Genomic DNA, 16,074 nt, shown 5'->3' with positions numbered 1-16,074 from the left:
TTTGTACTGTGCTGCCGAAAATAATAAATTTGTGTTTTTGTAATCTCTAAGGCATAATAATTTTCTTTAATATTAAAAGAAAAATAAATTACAATACATTTACCGTTGCTTTCTGAAAGCCTTAAATACACATATTTTTTATTATTATTACTTTTTTTTGAGTGTAGTGTTGCAGCAACTAATATTGTAGAATAAAACATGTGACGGCATCTTACTAAAAATAAACTATACTTAGTCTGCATTACATACGGCACTCAACGTGTTAAACCTCAAAATCAGCACAGTGTTACAGAAAGATATTTCTTTTGCATTTAGCTATAAATCAGCCTGCCGGCGGCACCGTTGGCGTCTCATTAAAAATTAAGTGGTCTCAGCCAATGGCACTCACTCAGGTGGCACTCAACGTTTTAAATATTAGTATTACTAATCGGCAGACAATGGCAAACCTCCGAGTGTATTTCTGCCATGAAAAAGCTCCTCATAAAAATATCTGCCGTTCGGAGTCGGCTTGAAACTGTAGGTCCCTCCATTTGTGGAAAAACATCAAGACGCACACCACAAATAGGAGGAGGAGCTCGGCCAAACACCTAACAGAAGTGTACGCGCCAATTATTTTTTTTTTTTATTACTGAATATCGCGCAGTTACTTTTGTTTTTGCAATGCGTACATTTTAAAACTTGTTATTTTTAAAAATTTGGTTTATATTCTAACAAAAACGTCATAAATCAAATTCCTACATTTTTTAAAAACATGCAAAACAAGAAAAAAAATCAAAAAATAAAATTGTAAATTTTCCGTCAATAGTAGGTTACCCTAATTACACTCATGGCTCTAATGACACAAAAAAAAAGTTATTGTAGTTTATTGTAATTTAGGTTTTCTTACTTGCACTTTTTCTATAAATGTATATACTATGCGCCTCATACTAAAAAGTTTTGAAAAATTTATTGAAAATTAAATTTTTTTGAATTTTTTTTTGAAAATTTTATTTTACTTTTTGTTTTTTTTAAGTTTGTATTTTCTTGAAAAGTTTTTGAAAAATTTATTAAAAATTGTATTTTATTTAAGTTTGAAGTTTCGTGAAAAGTTTGTAACTTAAAAATTTCTTCAAGGTTTTTAAAAGGTTTGTATTTTCTTGAAAAGTTTTTGAAAAATTTATTGAAATTTGGTTTTTTTTATATTTTTAAGTTTGTATTTTTTGTAATGTTTTTGGAAAATTTATTGAAAATTTTATTTTTTTATATATTTTTAAATTTTTTTTTTTTAGTAAAATTTTTGAAAAATTCACTGAAAATTATATTTATTTAGTTTGTAACTTTTTAAATTTTTTTGAAATTTTCAAAAATTGTTCAACGTTTTTGAAAAGTTTGCTTCTTTGATTTATACCATTTTTGTGAGCATATTAACCATATTAACCACTCACTATTTTATTTAACAAACGCCAGATTTTAGCTATAAAATAATAAGCAAACTTGCGCTTTCTTCACAAACAGGCTATGGTTATTTCCCTACATTAAACCACAGGTCTTGCAAGTCCCAACAAAAAATACTGTGGTATCTGCCTTACATAGATACCAAGTTTTTGAGCAGCTACACTTTTTTATGCTACTACGTTTTTTTTTTGGTTTTGGTGTTTTTGAGTTACTTTTCACTTTAGTTTTGCGCTAAAATTTGACTTGCCATTTTTTTTTATTTTATTTAATTATTTAATAAATTTCAAGTACTAAACTCGCAGGATATGTTTGCTTCGAAAAAGAAATTCTACATCTTTTCCCCTCTATGCATAACACAACTATTAGTAAAGTTCGCGGCTTCTTGTTTTCTATCTAAGCGCTGATCGTACTTTTAATCCAAACCCTATACTTTTCCTATGGTCCCTCCACGCCCTAAACGCCCTAAATGCCTGTTTGTGCACTGCCGCCTTAAACGAATGTGAGCTCGCGATCGCTACCCGCATCGATGAACTCAAAATCCTCGTAAACTCATTCACCATTTATTACGAATACCGGACAAAATGGGGCAGGTTTACCACTGAAACCACCACCACCACCACCACCACTACCATCACCACCATTACCGTCCACTAACTTGACATGTCGTTGTCTGGGTTGCTGCTGTTGCTGCTGTTTTTTCTGTTCACGGCCATTTGATTTCGATTGTTTTGGTCGTTGTGTCACTTCCAGTTCATCACCGTCCGTTGTCTCCAATTCCTCTTCTTCGGTTGCTACAGTGCCGGTACCGGTGCCACCCTCTAGCACCGCTGTGGTTGTATCGGTACCAGCGCCACCAACGTCGCCATTGCCACCATCCTCACCCTCGTCATCTTCTTCGTAGCCGTTGCTCTCGCCACTCTCCGCCTCTTCGACGGTTTCGAGTTCGCCACCGGCCAGTGTTGTCGAGCAATAACAGTACGACAGATTGGTTTTGAGATCTTCACAGAATTGTTGCTGTTGCGCAATGCTTGCAATGCGCTCGCGCGCAAACTCTCACATATAGGCCGGTTTGAGTTTGTAAGCCCTCTTCCAGATTTCACACAGACAAACAGTTGAGTGAAAACGATAGAATATTGCCAATGGCATGGAGACATGCGTAATTATCGTCCACGCCCAAAGGCCGTAGAAATTCAATTGTATGGGATGTGATTCGGCGCGTGATTTTTCCAGCGTACTAATAGCCCACATGGCTAAATTCACCACCAGCATAAAGGTCACAATTTCTCGTCCAGGTTTCTTACGTATATGCTCCGGTGTGATGGCCTGCCGCCGGCTGGCATCCAATATGAACAACGTTTGGCAAGCAGTTTGCACAATGGAGGCGAGTGCATTCAAGGGCACTAGCATATCGTCGCTGCGTAGTGTAAAATGTCCCGCAATTACCGTGAAGATGTTGTATAAAAAGGAGCCAGTCTGTGCGCCGACTAATAGAATATCATCCAAGGAGAAGCTGCGATACCAATCGTACTGCAGATGCCTTATTTGTATCATGCCAATGAGTGTCGCTATGGTGGCAGTGCCGTAGATGAGCAGCTCACAGATGGTCACTTCGGTGACGGCCAGGGCGACAAAATCCGGTCGCGAGATCAACACGAAGAAGAGAATGAGCGAAATGATGGTCAGCACGAGTATGAGTATGCCAACGAAGAGACCCTTGTGCGCGCGCGCACAATCCACCGAATAGTGATGTGGAGAACGCTTCATCGGCGAACTGATCGTATCCGGACGTTGTGGCGCTGGTGTTTGCGGGCGCGAAATACTACGCCACATCACATACAGAATGGCGGCGCAAATGAGTGAATACTCAATGGTGCAGGGAAAGAGAAATGGCGAAGCATCTTGTACGAGAGTGCCGAGTATGTTGGTTCGTCGACACTCGAAAATTTGATACGGACCCTTGAGGCCACGCGGCACACGCAAATGTGCCGTCGGATCGGATGTAATGACCGCCGGTGCAATGGCATGTCCGCGCGAATGGCCCGGAATGCGATGTGATATGCGTAGTGTGCGATTTTCCGGGTTGTAAAATGTGAGAATTTCGTGTTTCGTTTCCTGTATGAGTACATTCAGCCAAACGGCCAAATTGGTGCCAATCATATGCATGAGACCGAAGCGGGCGATTATCTTGTAGCGGTAGACTTTGATTTGCTGCAAGAAAGAGATATCAGTGATACAAAAAAAATGGCAATGTGAAGATAATACAAAAATATATACATATATTCGCACAAAATGAAGAAAAGGTAAGACGAGTTCTTATATCTTGGTTTTTATTTGTTATTTTTTCAAAAAAGTTGCTCAAAAGATGGAATTAGCTCGTGAAAATTTTCATGTGATGATTTATTACGATTTTCGACGTGGATTATCTAGAATGGGACTCAACGCCATTCAATTTCTAAACTTGGAACTGTGCGATCGGCACTCCCGCAAAAAAGCTGGGTTTACCATTTAATTATCATTGCAGAAGCTGTGGGGACCTTTCAGACAGAGAGACTTTTAGAATTTTCTATGTAAATGTCCGGGTTTGACAGATAGACGATTAAGGTCACTAGGTGTTCTTTTCTTCGACAACCTGGGCAGTACTCCAACTTAAATCCTTCAACCATCTCCGTAACATTAACAGCTCTGGTTGGCTGTAAATATCTACCCGTTGGAGGTCTCATAATTGTATCAAGTGCTACTTGCAGAGTTCCGGACTGGTACTTCAATCATTTCACATACCTCCTTACTTATCGATACAGGAGTGCGTTGACAAACTTTTTTCGACTTTTGGTGTTGAAGCTCCACACTTAGCCACTGAGAAATGCTGGTGCAACGAGTTTCAAGGATTCTTGCAGGATGAAGCTCGTGAAGGCCATTCAAAAACGATTTCTGTACGAGAAAAAATCGATGTTGTGGGTCAACTGATAACGCACGATCGTCTTGGGGCTTACAAGTAACACTAGGAAGAGGTATTATTGGGCATTAGTCGGACCAGCACACATTCAGTATCGAATGAGCATTTGGTCGTCAAAAAAATTTGTTCTCGTTGGATATCGTATAACTTGACAATTGTCCAAAAAAGGACGCATGTCGATTTTTGTAAAGAAACATTCAAAGAATTCAGGCGCGGTGGTTCAAAGGTCGTATATGATATTATAACCGGTGACGAATCTTGGATCTATGCAAGTGAGACGGAAAAAATCAGCAATCGACAGTATGGGTGTTTCAAAAGCAGGTCAATCCATAAAAAGTTGTTCGCGGAAGAAGCACCCAAAGGAAATGGTCGCCAATTTTTTCGCATAACCTGGAAAATCTGGTCAAATTCTGAGTGGTACACAAACATTTGTACGCCAGAACCTTCGAAGAGTTAAGAAGAATCAATCGGCGAAAACGAATCATCCTTCACCAAGACAATCCAAGCTCTCACGTATAGGCTCTCGCAGGAGAGCTTTTGAGCACACAAATCATCAATGGCCATCAGCCTTACGGCCCTGATTTGGCATCTAATGATTTCTTTTTGTTCCCGAAAATCAAAAATAAAATTGCGTGATCAACTTTTCTTCTTCTTTTTCCAATTGGGTTTTTGACACATCACGCGTGACTACTGTCAAAATAAATGCAAATTTTTTTCAGTATTCATTGGCATTTCATCATGGAAAGACTTACGCTTCAACAACGTTTAAAAATCATAAGATTATATTACGAAAATCGACGCTCTGTGAAATGTTTGGAGGTAAACATCGAGCACCATCCGCGCAGCTTAGCAATCGATTTATTGCAATATTTGCCAACCACTGATGCCTTACGACCAGATTTATTGGAAAAAGTAGTCAAAAATTTGGACGAGTTCAATGGGCCATGTAACTCTAAGGATGTCGGATGTCATATTAAAAAAAATGTCATGAAATTATCTACCAGATTATAATACAATAAAAAAAAAATTCATTCAAAAAATTCTCCTACTTTGTATTAGCATTTTAAGTTCACAAACTGTTGAAAAACACCCATTACTTATAGGTATGCATGTAAATAGTAGACTCACCTCATTATTCAGGAATATAAAGTACATTTGTATGAAAATGAAAGCCATGCGCGTCGCTGGTGTCAAAGCCAAAAGTACATTGTGACATTTGGTGTCCGGATTCAATTCGAAATACTGGCCAAACTCCAAGCCCGAATAAATCATGCTGCCAATACCGAAGGCTGTAATGAAGAATATGGAAATACGAAATGAGAAGAAACAGGGAAAAGATGTTATTGAAATAAAATTAGACATAAAATTTAATTTATAGCAGCTGTAAAAGGCATCTTAAACCAAATTACGATGTCAATTAGGCAGTCAAATTAAAATTAGCAGAAAAGGTGTCAGTTGCCGTGAAAATCTTAGCAAGTAATCTAGCAAACTGATGACTTGGCAACAGCTGGAATTTGTGGGCGTAAACGCATATTGACGGGGAGTCAAGATGCATTCGTTTGCATAATAAAAAGTAAGAAAAAAACTTGTGAAAGTGAGAGTAAAATATTTGCAACGCTGAAATAAATTAAAGGATTTTCAATGGAGGCTCAGTTTTGTTACAAAATTTCATACTAATTTAAGGCGTTTAAAGAATTTGTTCGAAGGATTTTCAATGAAGGGTCATTATTCTTACCAAATTTCGTAATGCTTTTAGCCATTTAAAGAATTTTTTTAATGGTTTTTCAATGAAAAATTTTTGTTGTAGAAAATTTCAGACTACTTAAGGTATTTAAAAAAATTTATTAAGGACTTTCAATGAAATTTTTTTTTCAGAAATATTCATAGTGCTTTAAGGTATTTAAAAAAATGTATTAAGGACTTTCAATGAAAATTAATTTTTTTCAGAAAATTGCATACTGTTTTAAGGCGTTTAAGGAATTTTTTTAAGGACTTGCAATGAAAGCTCATTTTCCTTACAAAATTTCATAGCTTTTAAGACCTTTAAAGAATTTTCTTAAGGATTTTTAATGAAAGTTCATTTTGTTTAGAAAATTTCGTAGAGTTTCAAGGTCTTTAAAGAATTGTTTTAAGGATTTTCAATTAAAATTGTTTTTTTTTAGAAAATTTCTCACTGCTTTAAGGCATTTAAGAAATCTATTAAGGATTTTCAATGAAAATTGTTTTTTTTTTTTGTTTTAGAAAATTTCATACCGCTCTAAGGCGTTTAAAGAATTTTGTTTAAGGATTTTCAATAGAAATAAATTTTTTCCAAAAAATGTCATACTGCTGTAAGGCGTTTAAAAATTTTTATTAAGGATTTTCAATGAAAATTGTTTTTTTTTTTTTTAGAAAATTTTAGAGCAGTGTGACATTTAACGATTTTTTTTTAATATTTTCACTCCAAGTTCATTTTGATTACAAAATTTCATAGTGCTTAAAGAAATTTAGAGATTTTTTTTAAGGATTTTAAATGAAAGTTCATTTTTTCCAAAAAAATGCATAATGCTTTAAGGCGTTTAAAGGATTTTCAGTAAAATACAATAAACACTAATAAAAAAAAGATGCTGCTTATCGCAAAACATTTCTCGGAGATAATCCACTATTGAGTGGTGCGCAATAAATAACTTTTACTCGGCAAAACGAACAAAAAAGAGCAAACAGATGTAAGCTTTAGTATCTATTTCATATCTACTTCCTTAAATTGCTCGAATTTCGCAATAAATGTTAAGACGTAAAAGAAGAAAATGCGCTTAACTCAGTTGTTGCTACTGTTGGCTTCACATGTGTGTATGTGTGTAAGTATGTATGCATGTATGTATCTATGTATGTATGTGTGTATAAGTGTGAGTAAGTATGAAAGTGGATAAGAGTAAATGGCCCTTCTCCGTTTTCAATCACTTTTATAGGTCCCTTGGGAAATCTAACGTCACTGAATGAGCGATTGGGAAATGAACTAGAAAAAGTTTTAAAAGAATCCTTGCATCAGTTGTACTTTTGTAAGCTTTGGGGAAGAATATCTGGAGATAAACAGATGGTCATATCCTGATTTGAATGTCATACAAACTTTAAATAAATTTTTAAATCGTAAGCTAAATTCAAGTAATTTCTCAAACTAATACTAAATTTTGCAAATGGCGTCGTAAGTCAATCCTGTTTGACGCTTGGAAACTAGACAGCTGCAGTATACAAACAAGCAAGCAATTATTCGTCAAAGTAAAGGTCGAAATAAAGATTTCCATTACCCAAGATAATTTTTTTTATATATACTCGTATTTTGTAAAAAAAATATCGGGAAGTGTTCATTTAAAGAGCGCGCGTTACACATTGGTTGGAATGTTGGTACAACTGTCCTCTATGGTGACGCAGAGTTTGAGCGTAATCTGTGAATTAGCTCGTTTTTGGGATTTAATAACATCAGTTAACCCCAGGTGTGCTCTGTGATTTTCACTATGGATAAAATATCAAATATCGAACAAAGAATTTCCCTTAAATTTCGTGTTTTGAACGGGACTTCGTGTGCTGAATCGTTGAAAATTTTGCAGAGCGCCTATGGCAAGTCTCCTTTATCAAAAACATGGACCTACAAGTGGTATAAGGCTTTTGCAGAGGGTCGAGAAGTCCTAGAAAATCCATCAACGTCTTCAACGGATACAACCGTCGACAGGAAATGGTGTCGAAAAGCCATTTTAAGTTTGACGGAGGTAGCTCGTGACCTTAGCGTGACTCACGAATCAATTCCCAACATTGTACACCATCAATTGGGCATGAGACGCGTGCCTGCTCGACTCGTTGCAAGAGAGTTGAATTTCTTTCAAAAAATTCATCGGAAGAAGGTGGCTGAAGACATGCTTGAGCAAGTGAATTCGTTTCCAACGTTTATTCAACACATCATAGCAGATGATGAGTCATAGGTATATGAATTTGGCATGCAAACCAGTCAACATGCGGCTGAAAGGCGCTATCTTCATGAGCCGAAACCCAAAAAACCACGTCAAGGTCGGCCAAAAGTGAAGGTAATGCTCCTCGTTTTCTTCGATTATCAGGGTGTTGTGCACGTGGAATTCATTGGAAATCGTTATGCGGTAAATAAGGAATATTATTTTTGAGTTATGCGACGTTTGAGAGAGAAGGAAGGAAGTGCGTAGGAAACGGCCCAATTCGTGAAAAGAAAACTCATGGATCTCGCACCATGATAACGCGCTGTCTCACAAGGCTCATATTGTGAACACTTTTTTGACCAGCAACTCGACAAATATAATCAAAAAACCACCGTATTCACCGGATTTAGCCTCCTGTGACTTTTTATTTTTTTCCCAAAACTTAAATTTGCCTCTCCGCGGACACCGCTTTGAGTCGATAGAGGCCATTAAAGAGAATTCACTGAAAGAGCTGAAGAATATAGTATCTCTTCAAACGCGTTTATAAGGTGCTTTGCTGACGGGACTAATCGTTTTCTAATGTGTATTGCTTCGAAGGAAGCCTATTTTGAAGGCGATAAAATAAATTTTGATGATTAATGGGAGGTTCTAGTCAAAATCGACCAAAAAAACTTATTATTTTGTATTACTTTATTTTCATCCTTAAGGTCTTAAAAATATGCAGGTAAAAGGATATTTCCCTATCTGATTGATTTTACGAGTTATAGCGTATAGACGGGAGAGCGCATCGGCCAAAAAACAGGTTGAAGGCGCGCGCTCGGTCGTTTTCTCGACGCGGGACGCGATTCCGCTTCAGCGACTAAACCGATTTCGACGTTTGGTGGCTCAAACTAAAGATTATTCAGTTTAGGAGGCCTTCAGGAAGCGTTTTTTGTCAAAAAAAATTTTTTTTTTAACTTTAAAACAAATAAAATGAGGGGAAAAAGGTGTGTTTTTTTCAAAGGGTCTCCATTTTTTTAGAAAGGGTTTTTTAAAAATCAAAAAATTCAAGAGGCCCGGGAATTTCATCTACTTTAAGATTTTTTTTGTTTTTTTTAGTTTCAGATCATTTGGCAGGGCGGTAGAGTGCCCCGCGCACACTGTTCACCGCCGCGCACGACCGTCGTCAGTGAGGGCTGGAGCTACCATTTTGTATTATTTTTACTCGACAAATTTTTGTAAACTTTTTAAAATATAGACAAATAAATGCCACAAAAGTTAAAAAAAAAATACGTATGTACTCTCAAAAAAATTATGAAATTACGCACATTTTCGGGCCCTTGGAGTAGAACCTCCCCATAAACAATTATAATATTTTGCGTTTGATTGAACGATTCCCAGTACTTTTTTGACAGAATGCTTTTAAAAATAATTGTATTGTGATATAAAAGCTGCATTTTCTCACTTTTTTTGTATGGATGTAGATCAAAGAATATCAAAGAAGAAATCGCTAGTGTCTGAATATCAACACTACGAAAAAGTGAGAAAACGCATTTTCTCTCTCACCAGCAACTATGAAATTTCGTTGTTATTTTTTTACAAGCAAGTTTATTTGTCATATTCTCGAAAACTTAGAAAAAAACTACACTCGTACACTCTCCTTCAAAAAAACGTTTAACTAAAAAAGTAAAATGTAAACATCGTAAAAAACTGACAATATTTTCGCTTTTAATTTTTCAAAGTGCCCATTACATACAAGTAATTTATGGCGCGGAAAATATGTTGATTCACTATGTTGGCTTTACTGTTGACGCGAAATGCAGCTGATTCTGTGTTGCTCAGTTTGCGAAACCATAAAAAAGCCACTTAAAGTGAGAGTACTTCAAATAATTTATACTTTTGCGGCATCAGGAAAATATGTTTGTATGTATGTAAGTGCATATCCAGCAAGCATTTAGTATCTAAATATATCTACATACTGGAACTTCATAAATTTTCATTAAATGCATAAAAACGCTTACGCTGTCCAGCTAGCAAATAAATCTTCATAAATTCAAGGGTTATGAGAGACCGCGCGATTTTATTTCACGCAACTCAAGATGCTCGACGATTAATACAAGCATGCGGATACATACATATATACAAACACATCCATGCCTACAAACATGCATGTATACACACACACATCCATCCATATATACGAAAGTAAGTAAAAAGGGTTATGCAGAGTTACACCAGTTGTTTCGTTCCACTTCATTTTTACTACTTCAATTTTCACACTCGCGCATACATAAATGGGTGTGTGTACACAGTTAACGTTTTCCCGCAAATTATAATACATACATATATTACATATGCACATATATATATACTCACCCACTGCACCCATACGCAGATAGAAGGATCCATAGTGATGTTGTCGACCGAGCGGTGCCAGCAGCGAGGGCCTTCGGGCGGGTATAACCGTCGGTATACGTTTGTTATGCATCGAATTGCTGTCAGTGTCCGATTCATCCATACTATCCGAGGCAGTAGAGGAACGCGCTTTTGACGCGGATTTGCTTGGTGATGCTGCAGTGGTGAGAGAAAGAGAGGATGGATAAAGTAAGGATTAAATAACATCAGTGTTCGCTTGCATGTTTTCGGAAATATTTATTCTGTTTTTGTGTTTTACGGTGAATACAGTTGCGCACATTGAAATCCGGGCAACTAGTGGCCTAGTTGACAAATGCATGTCGACCACTGGCATCAGATACAGATTAAAATTCGTGCGATGAAAGCTTTTTGCTATTAATGGTAATTTATTTTTCGAGAAAATTAATTTTGAAAGCGCCAAAGAAACTGAGGTTAGGTCAAGTATAAGCAAAAGCAATCAAGCAAAAACAAGAAATAGAAAAATTTTTGTATTGGCATGGCGTAAAAAAATATGGTACGAAGGAAATTATTGCAAAAGTTCGATTCAGCAAATCTGCCATCGAAGATTTTTTGAAAAATCATAAGATGAGCGACACTCTGAAACTGCGAGTAGTCCCAGGAGCTGTAAAAATTGCCAATTCAAAGAAAAATCGCGTCAGCGTAAATAATATTTTCAAAATTGTCTAGGACATTATAAAGGAAATTTATGTAAAAGTGTAAAAACATTCTTACGAGTCATTGGGTTCTGGTCCATAGGAGAGTAGGTAGCCAAAATGGGCATATCTTACAATATACGAGTATGCTGTCGTAGTTGTAATCAACGGGCGAAAAAGATACTATCTTCCACTTATACTGTGAACGCGCAGCTCTATAGAAGGCGAGGATGTTAACCCTTGGCATCCAGCTTTTTAAAAACCTCGTAGATCTGCCGGCATACACGTAAACAACTTTATACGATTTCTCAATTGCGGACTGGATATAGTCCTGAAGGACAAAACGTATAATCGTATCGTTGGTAGCGAGGATGGAGTACAAAATGGTGTAGAAGAACTAATTGGATTCTTGATGAATCTCCACTTCAACCACTTCAGTCAACCAATCACAAAAGCAATCAGTAGCGTCATCAGCATCAGTCGAAAACTTCTCCATATTGATTTGAAAGTTAAACAACCCATACAAAATTTTTCTTTTCACTGCAGCAGTGCATCAAAATTGCCTATGATGTCCGAAGGAACACTTAATTTTGAAGCAAATTGATTAATAAAAAGTAATTTTCTTGGGCGAATGAAAATTCAACAATTTCTGTAACGAAAGAATGTCACACACAAGAAGAAGAATAGAAAAATACAAATATCAGCTTGGTCGGAGAGTGCTTTTCTCACAATGTCCTTAGGTCGCTTGTTGTGGTACATGGAATAATAATCGCAAGCAGATGATTGAATACAATTTGACACCTTCAGCTATTGCGCAATATCAAAGAAAAACTCATTTTCCAGGAAGCCCTGTCTATTGATGGCATTATGTATTACCCCTTTATAGTGATGGCACGGCATTTCCTTTTATGAAGAGTATATAGGTATTATCGTAGAGAAAAAATGATGAGCAATCAATGAGAAGAGAAATTGGCAACATCGTTAGAACAAAAAGATCGAAAATCAATAGGAAGAGAAAACATGCAACATCGTAGGAGAGTGTGATGAACAATCAATAGGAAGAGAAAATAGGTAACATCGTACAGAATGATGAATAATCAATGGAAAGAGAAAATAGGTAACATCGTAGAGAAAAAAATATAGACAATCAATCGGAAGAGAAAATAGGCAACATCGTACAGAAGAAATGCAAAGCAATCAATAGGAAGAGAAATGGACCACATCGTAGAGAGGAAATTATGGGCAATCAATCGGAAGAGAAAATAGGAAATAGAAAATACAGAAGAAATGAGGACCAATCAATGGGAAAATAAAATAGACAACACTGTAGAGGAAAAATGATAGACAATCAATCGGAAGAGAATATAGGCAACATCGTTAGAAAAAAAGATCGAAAATCAATAGGAAGAGAAAACAGGCAACATCGTAGAGAAATGTGATGAACAATCAATAGGAAGAGAAAATAGGCAACATCGTACAGAATGATAAATAATCAATGGAAAGAGCAAATAGGCAACATCGTAGAGAAAAAATTATAGACAATCAATCAGAAGAGAAAATAGGCAACATCATACAGAAGAAATGCAAAGCAATCAATAGGAAGAGAAATGGACTACATCGTAGAGAGGAAATTATGGACAATCAATCGGAAGAGAAAATAGGCAACATCGTACAGAAGAAATGAAGAGAAAATAGGCAACATCGTAGAGAAATGTGATGAACAATCAATGGGAAGAGAAAATAGACAACATCGTAAGGAAAAAAATGATAGACAATCAACGGGAAGAAAAAACAGGCAAAATCGTATGGAAATATGATGAAATGGAATTTCGAGCTACTTCAAACTTGCACTTTACTATAATCTTACACTAGCCAAAAACTTTACCAGAGCGGGAAATAAAACTCAATAAAATAAGACAAGAACTAAAATTTATTGATAAAAAAATTAAAATACATTCCCATCTCAGGTGCTAATGTTTATCAAGCCAGAAAAGCCAGCATCATACCGGCTAGTATCTCCAATGATTACCTTATGATTTCAAATTAATGGAAAAATTGCTTGCCAAGCATCTCAGTCACTTAATTGAGCAGAGGAATGTAATTACTACGCGCCAATTTGGTTTTTGCGCAAGGCATTCAACCATTAACCAAGTCCACAGATTAACTCGAGTTATCGAAAACGCCTTTGAAGAAAAATTGTCTTCCTTGACGTGTCCAAAGCCTTCGACAAATTATGCCGCGGTGATCTTCCCAATAGGATTAACGCATTACTACCAACACAACATCTCAACCTACTAAAATCATATTTGCCTGCTCGCTTTTGTCGAATCAAATAGAGGGATATATCCTCCGCACTCGAAGAAACTAAAGCTGGTATTCTGCAGGGTAGTGCTTGCGGCCCATCCTTTACATACTTTTTATTTGCGACTTATCCATGAAGCAGCCGCGTTTGCAGACGAAACGGATATTTTTTCGGCTGGTAAAAGACAGTTCGAGTCAATTGCAAAACTGCAATGTCACTTCAACAACATCTCTGAATGGACAACAGGATGACGCATAAAGTTAAATGGCACAAAATTGGTACATATCGACTTTACCTACAACAAAATTCGATACGTCCCTTTGTACATACACGGAGTACAAATCCCACATCATAACACCACTAAATATCTGAGTATGACCTTAGATACTAAACTCAAATGCAATATTAAAAAGAAAAAAGAAGAGTTGGAAATTAAATATCCAAAGATGATCTGGCTTATGGGTAAGCGATTTGCTTTATCCTCATTCAAGGAAGTATTGCTCCGGATGATCAAACCAATATGCACATATGGAATTCAACTAGGAAGTTGCTGAAACACCAGATATACCTTGCAAATATCAGGTCGAGGGAAAAAAATCCATTATTTTTTTTGTAGCCAGAAATAATGGCCCCAAACTAATGCAACGGTTTCAAAACAAAGTCTTGAAATGTGCTGTTAATACGCCTTAGGACGGAGGCAGTAGCGATCTCAACCATGATCTTGGTATTGAGACAGTTGCTACGGTAATCCAAAAATATGCCATATCGCACATGAAGTGGCTCTCTCACCATTTTAATAGCAAAGTTTCAGTGGATAGCGTAAAAATCCGCATCACCTCACGCAGCAGCCAACTACTCTAAAGGAAGTATGCAAAACATCATAAAATCGCAGCTAAGAAGAAGGAGCTGAGATGATTCCAGCTCATCCTCCATACAATTGACTCAAAAAGGACTCGTAGTGATGCGTAGTCTCACAGCATCTATACCTCATGGCCAATGTGCTGTAAGGGCATCGAGAAGGCGAAATTCGAGAGCTGAAATTTTGTTAGCCTCATGAGATCCCTCGTGCGCCACCGCTGCACTCGTGTTCTGAAAGATTTTTCGACCTAACCAGTTTGCGTACTTGCCCTGTGCTCGCTGAGTTGATACGAAGCCGACCTCTCCAGGATCCAGGCATCCCAATCGTCTCATTTCGAGGGGAAACTACCTCACAAGTCCCCTATCTTTTCAGCTCATCCGAATCGCAGTTTGCAGCTAAGCAGCTATGACCCAGATGAGCCTTAAATCGTAAGTGAAGTCAGGTAATCCCGAACCAGTTTCGAGTGCACCATCAACGAGCCCAGAGCTCTGACTGCCGCTTGGCTGTCGAAGTAGACATTAACCTCCGTGACAGTTATTACACAAATTAGCAGCCAATCAGCTGCTTCTTTAATTGCCGCTACCTCTGCTTGGAAAACACCGCAATGGTCCGGTAACCTGAACTAGAATCTGATGGGGAGCTCCTCGTAGAATACTCATCTGCCATCCCTTCTATTCAACTTGAAGCCATCCATGAACAGGTTCACCAGGCCCTGCCTCCAAATAATGCACTCCGCATACTCCTCCTTCAAGAAATGTGAGTAGAGAATGTTCCGCTTGGACTAAGCATGACATTGAACAGTCGCCAAGGGGATGAACCTAAAGCTGTCCGTAATTGAGATCAAGCCTGTAGCCTGAGACTCTGGGGAGTCTGGTTGCGGCGCTTGTAACGACAGCTTTGTCTGCTATGTCTACAAGTACGAGTACTACCTTTAACATTGCATTAAGCGGTAGAGTAGGAGTAAGTCGAAGGGCCCCACTGATTGCAATGCGGGAGTAAAAGAAAACTGGCGAACGAAAAACAAGAACCAATGTCATTTATAAACAGAATAAACACCATTGGACCCAGAATGTTACGCCAGAAGTTGCGAAAAAAGGTGCAGATTGAACATCAACACCTTCTATTCAAATAGGATTTAAGCCATTGCGGAAAGTAGAGTGAAATTCCAGACAAACGAACCTGTCAATCAGGTGAAGCTGTAGCGAAGGTTTTAGAAAAGTCGGTGTAAATGCAATCAACTTGGCACCCAGAAGAGAATGCTGAAATACAATCCTCACTAAAGACAGTAAAACTATTGAGAGTAGAATGACCCGATACAAATCCGTGTTGATTTGGGCGAATTGAGCTCTTAGCTGGCTTATCTTTGAAGACGCATTCCAAGCCCTACGTTCAAGATAGGTTTATGACTCCATTGACATGGATATAAAATGGCAGCAAAAAATTATAATTTTTATTAATAAATTTTATTATTTAATTATTAATTAATTAATTTAGTTTTTGTTGTTTTTTTTTGTTGTAATTTTTCTATACACAGTATGAAGTGTTACAAAACGAAATCT

The 16,074-nt window shown here is 37.2% G+C and overlaps 1 protein-coding gene across 1 annotated transcript in view; it reads right to left on the bottom strand.

Moving 5' to 3' along the window:
• Nucleotides 1-1,298: 1,298 nt before the first annotated feature.
• Nucleotides 1,299-16,074, bottom strand: part of LOC128857066 (proton channel OtopLc-like) — a 41,704-nt gene continuing 26,928 nt past the window's right edge. Inside the window, exons 4-6 of the mRNA XM_054092619.1 lie at nt 10,663-10,857; nt 5,516-5,676; nt 1,299-3,642 (exon numbers count right to left, since the gene is read on the bottom strand). Coding sequence (XP_053948594.1) covers nt 2,488-3,642; nt 5,516-5,676; nt 10,663-10,857 — 1,511 coding nt within the window. The 3' untranslated portion in view covers nt 1,299-2,487. The remainder of the gene's footprint in view (nt 3,643-5,515; nt 5,677-10,662; nt 10,858-16,074) is intronic.

Source organism: Anastrepha ludens, chromosome 3 (genome assembly GCF_028408465.1).
Source record: "Anastrepha ludens isolate Willacy chromosome 3, idAnaLude1.1, whole genome shotgun sequence".
NCBI classification, from domain to species: domain Eukaryota; kingdom Metazoa; phylum Arthropoda; class Insecta; order Diptera; family Tephritidae; genus Anastrepha; species Anastrepha ludens.
The sequence above is the reverse complement of the archived record's forward strand: the minus strand, read 5'-3'. Positions and strand labels throughout refer to the sequence as shown.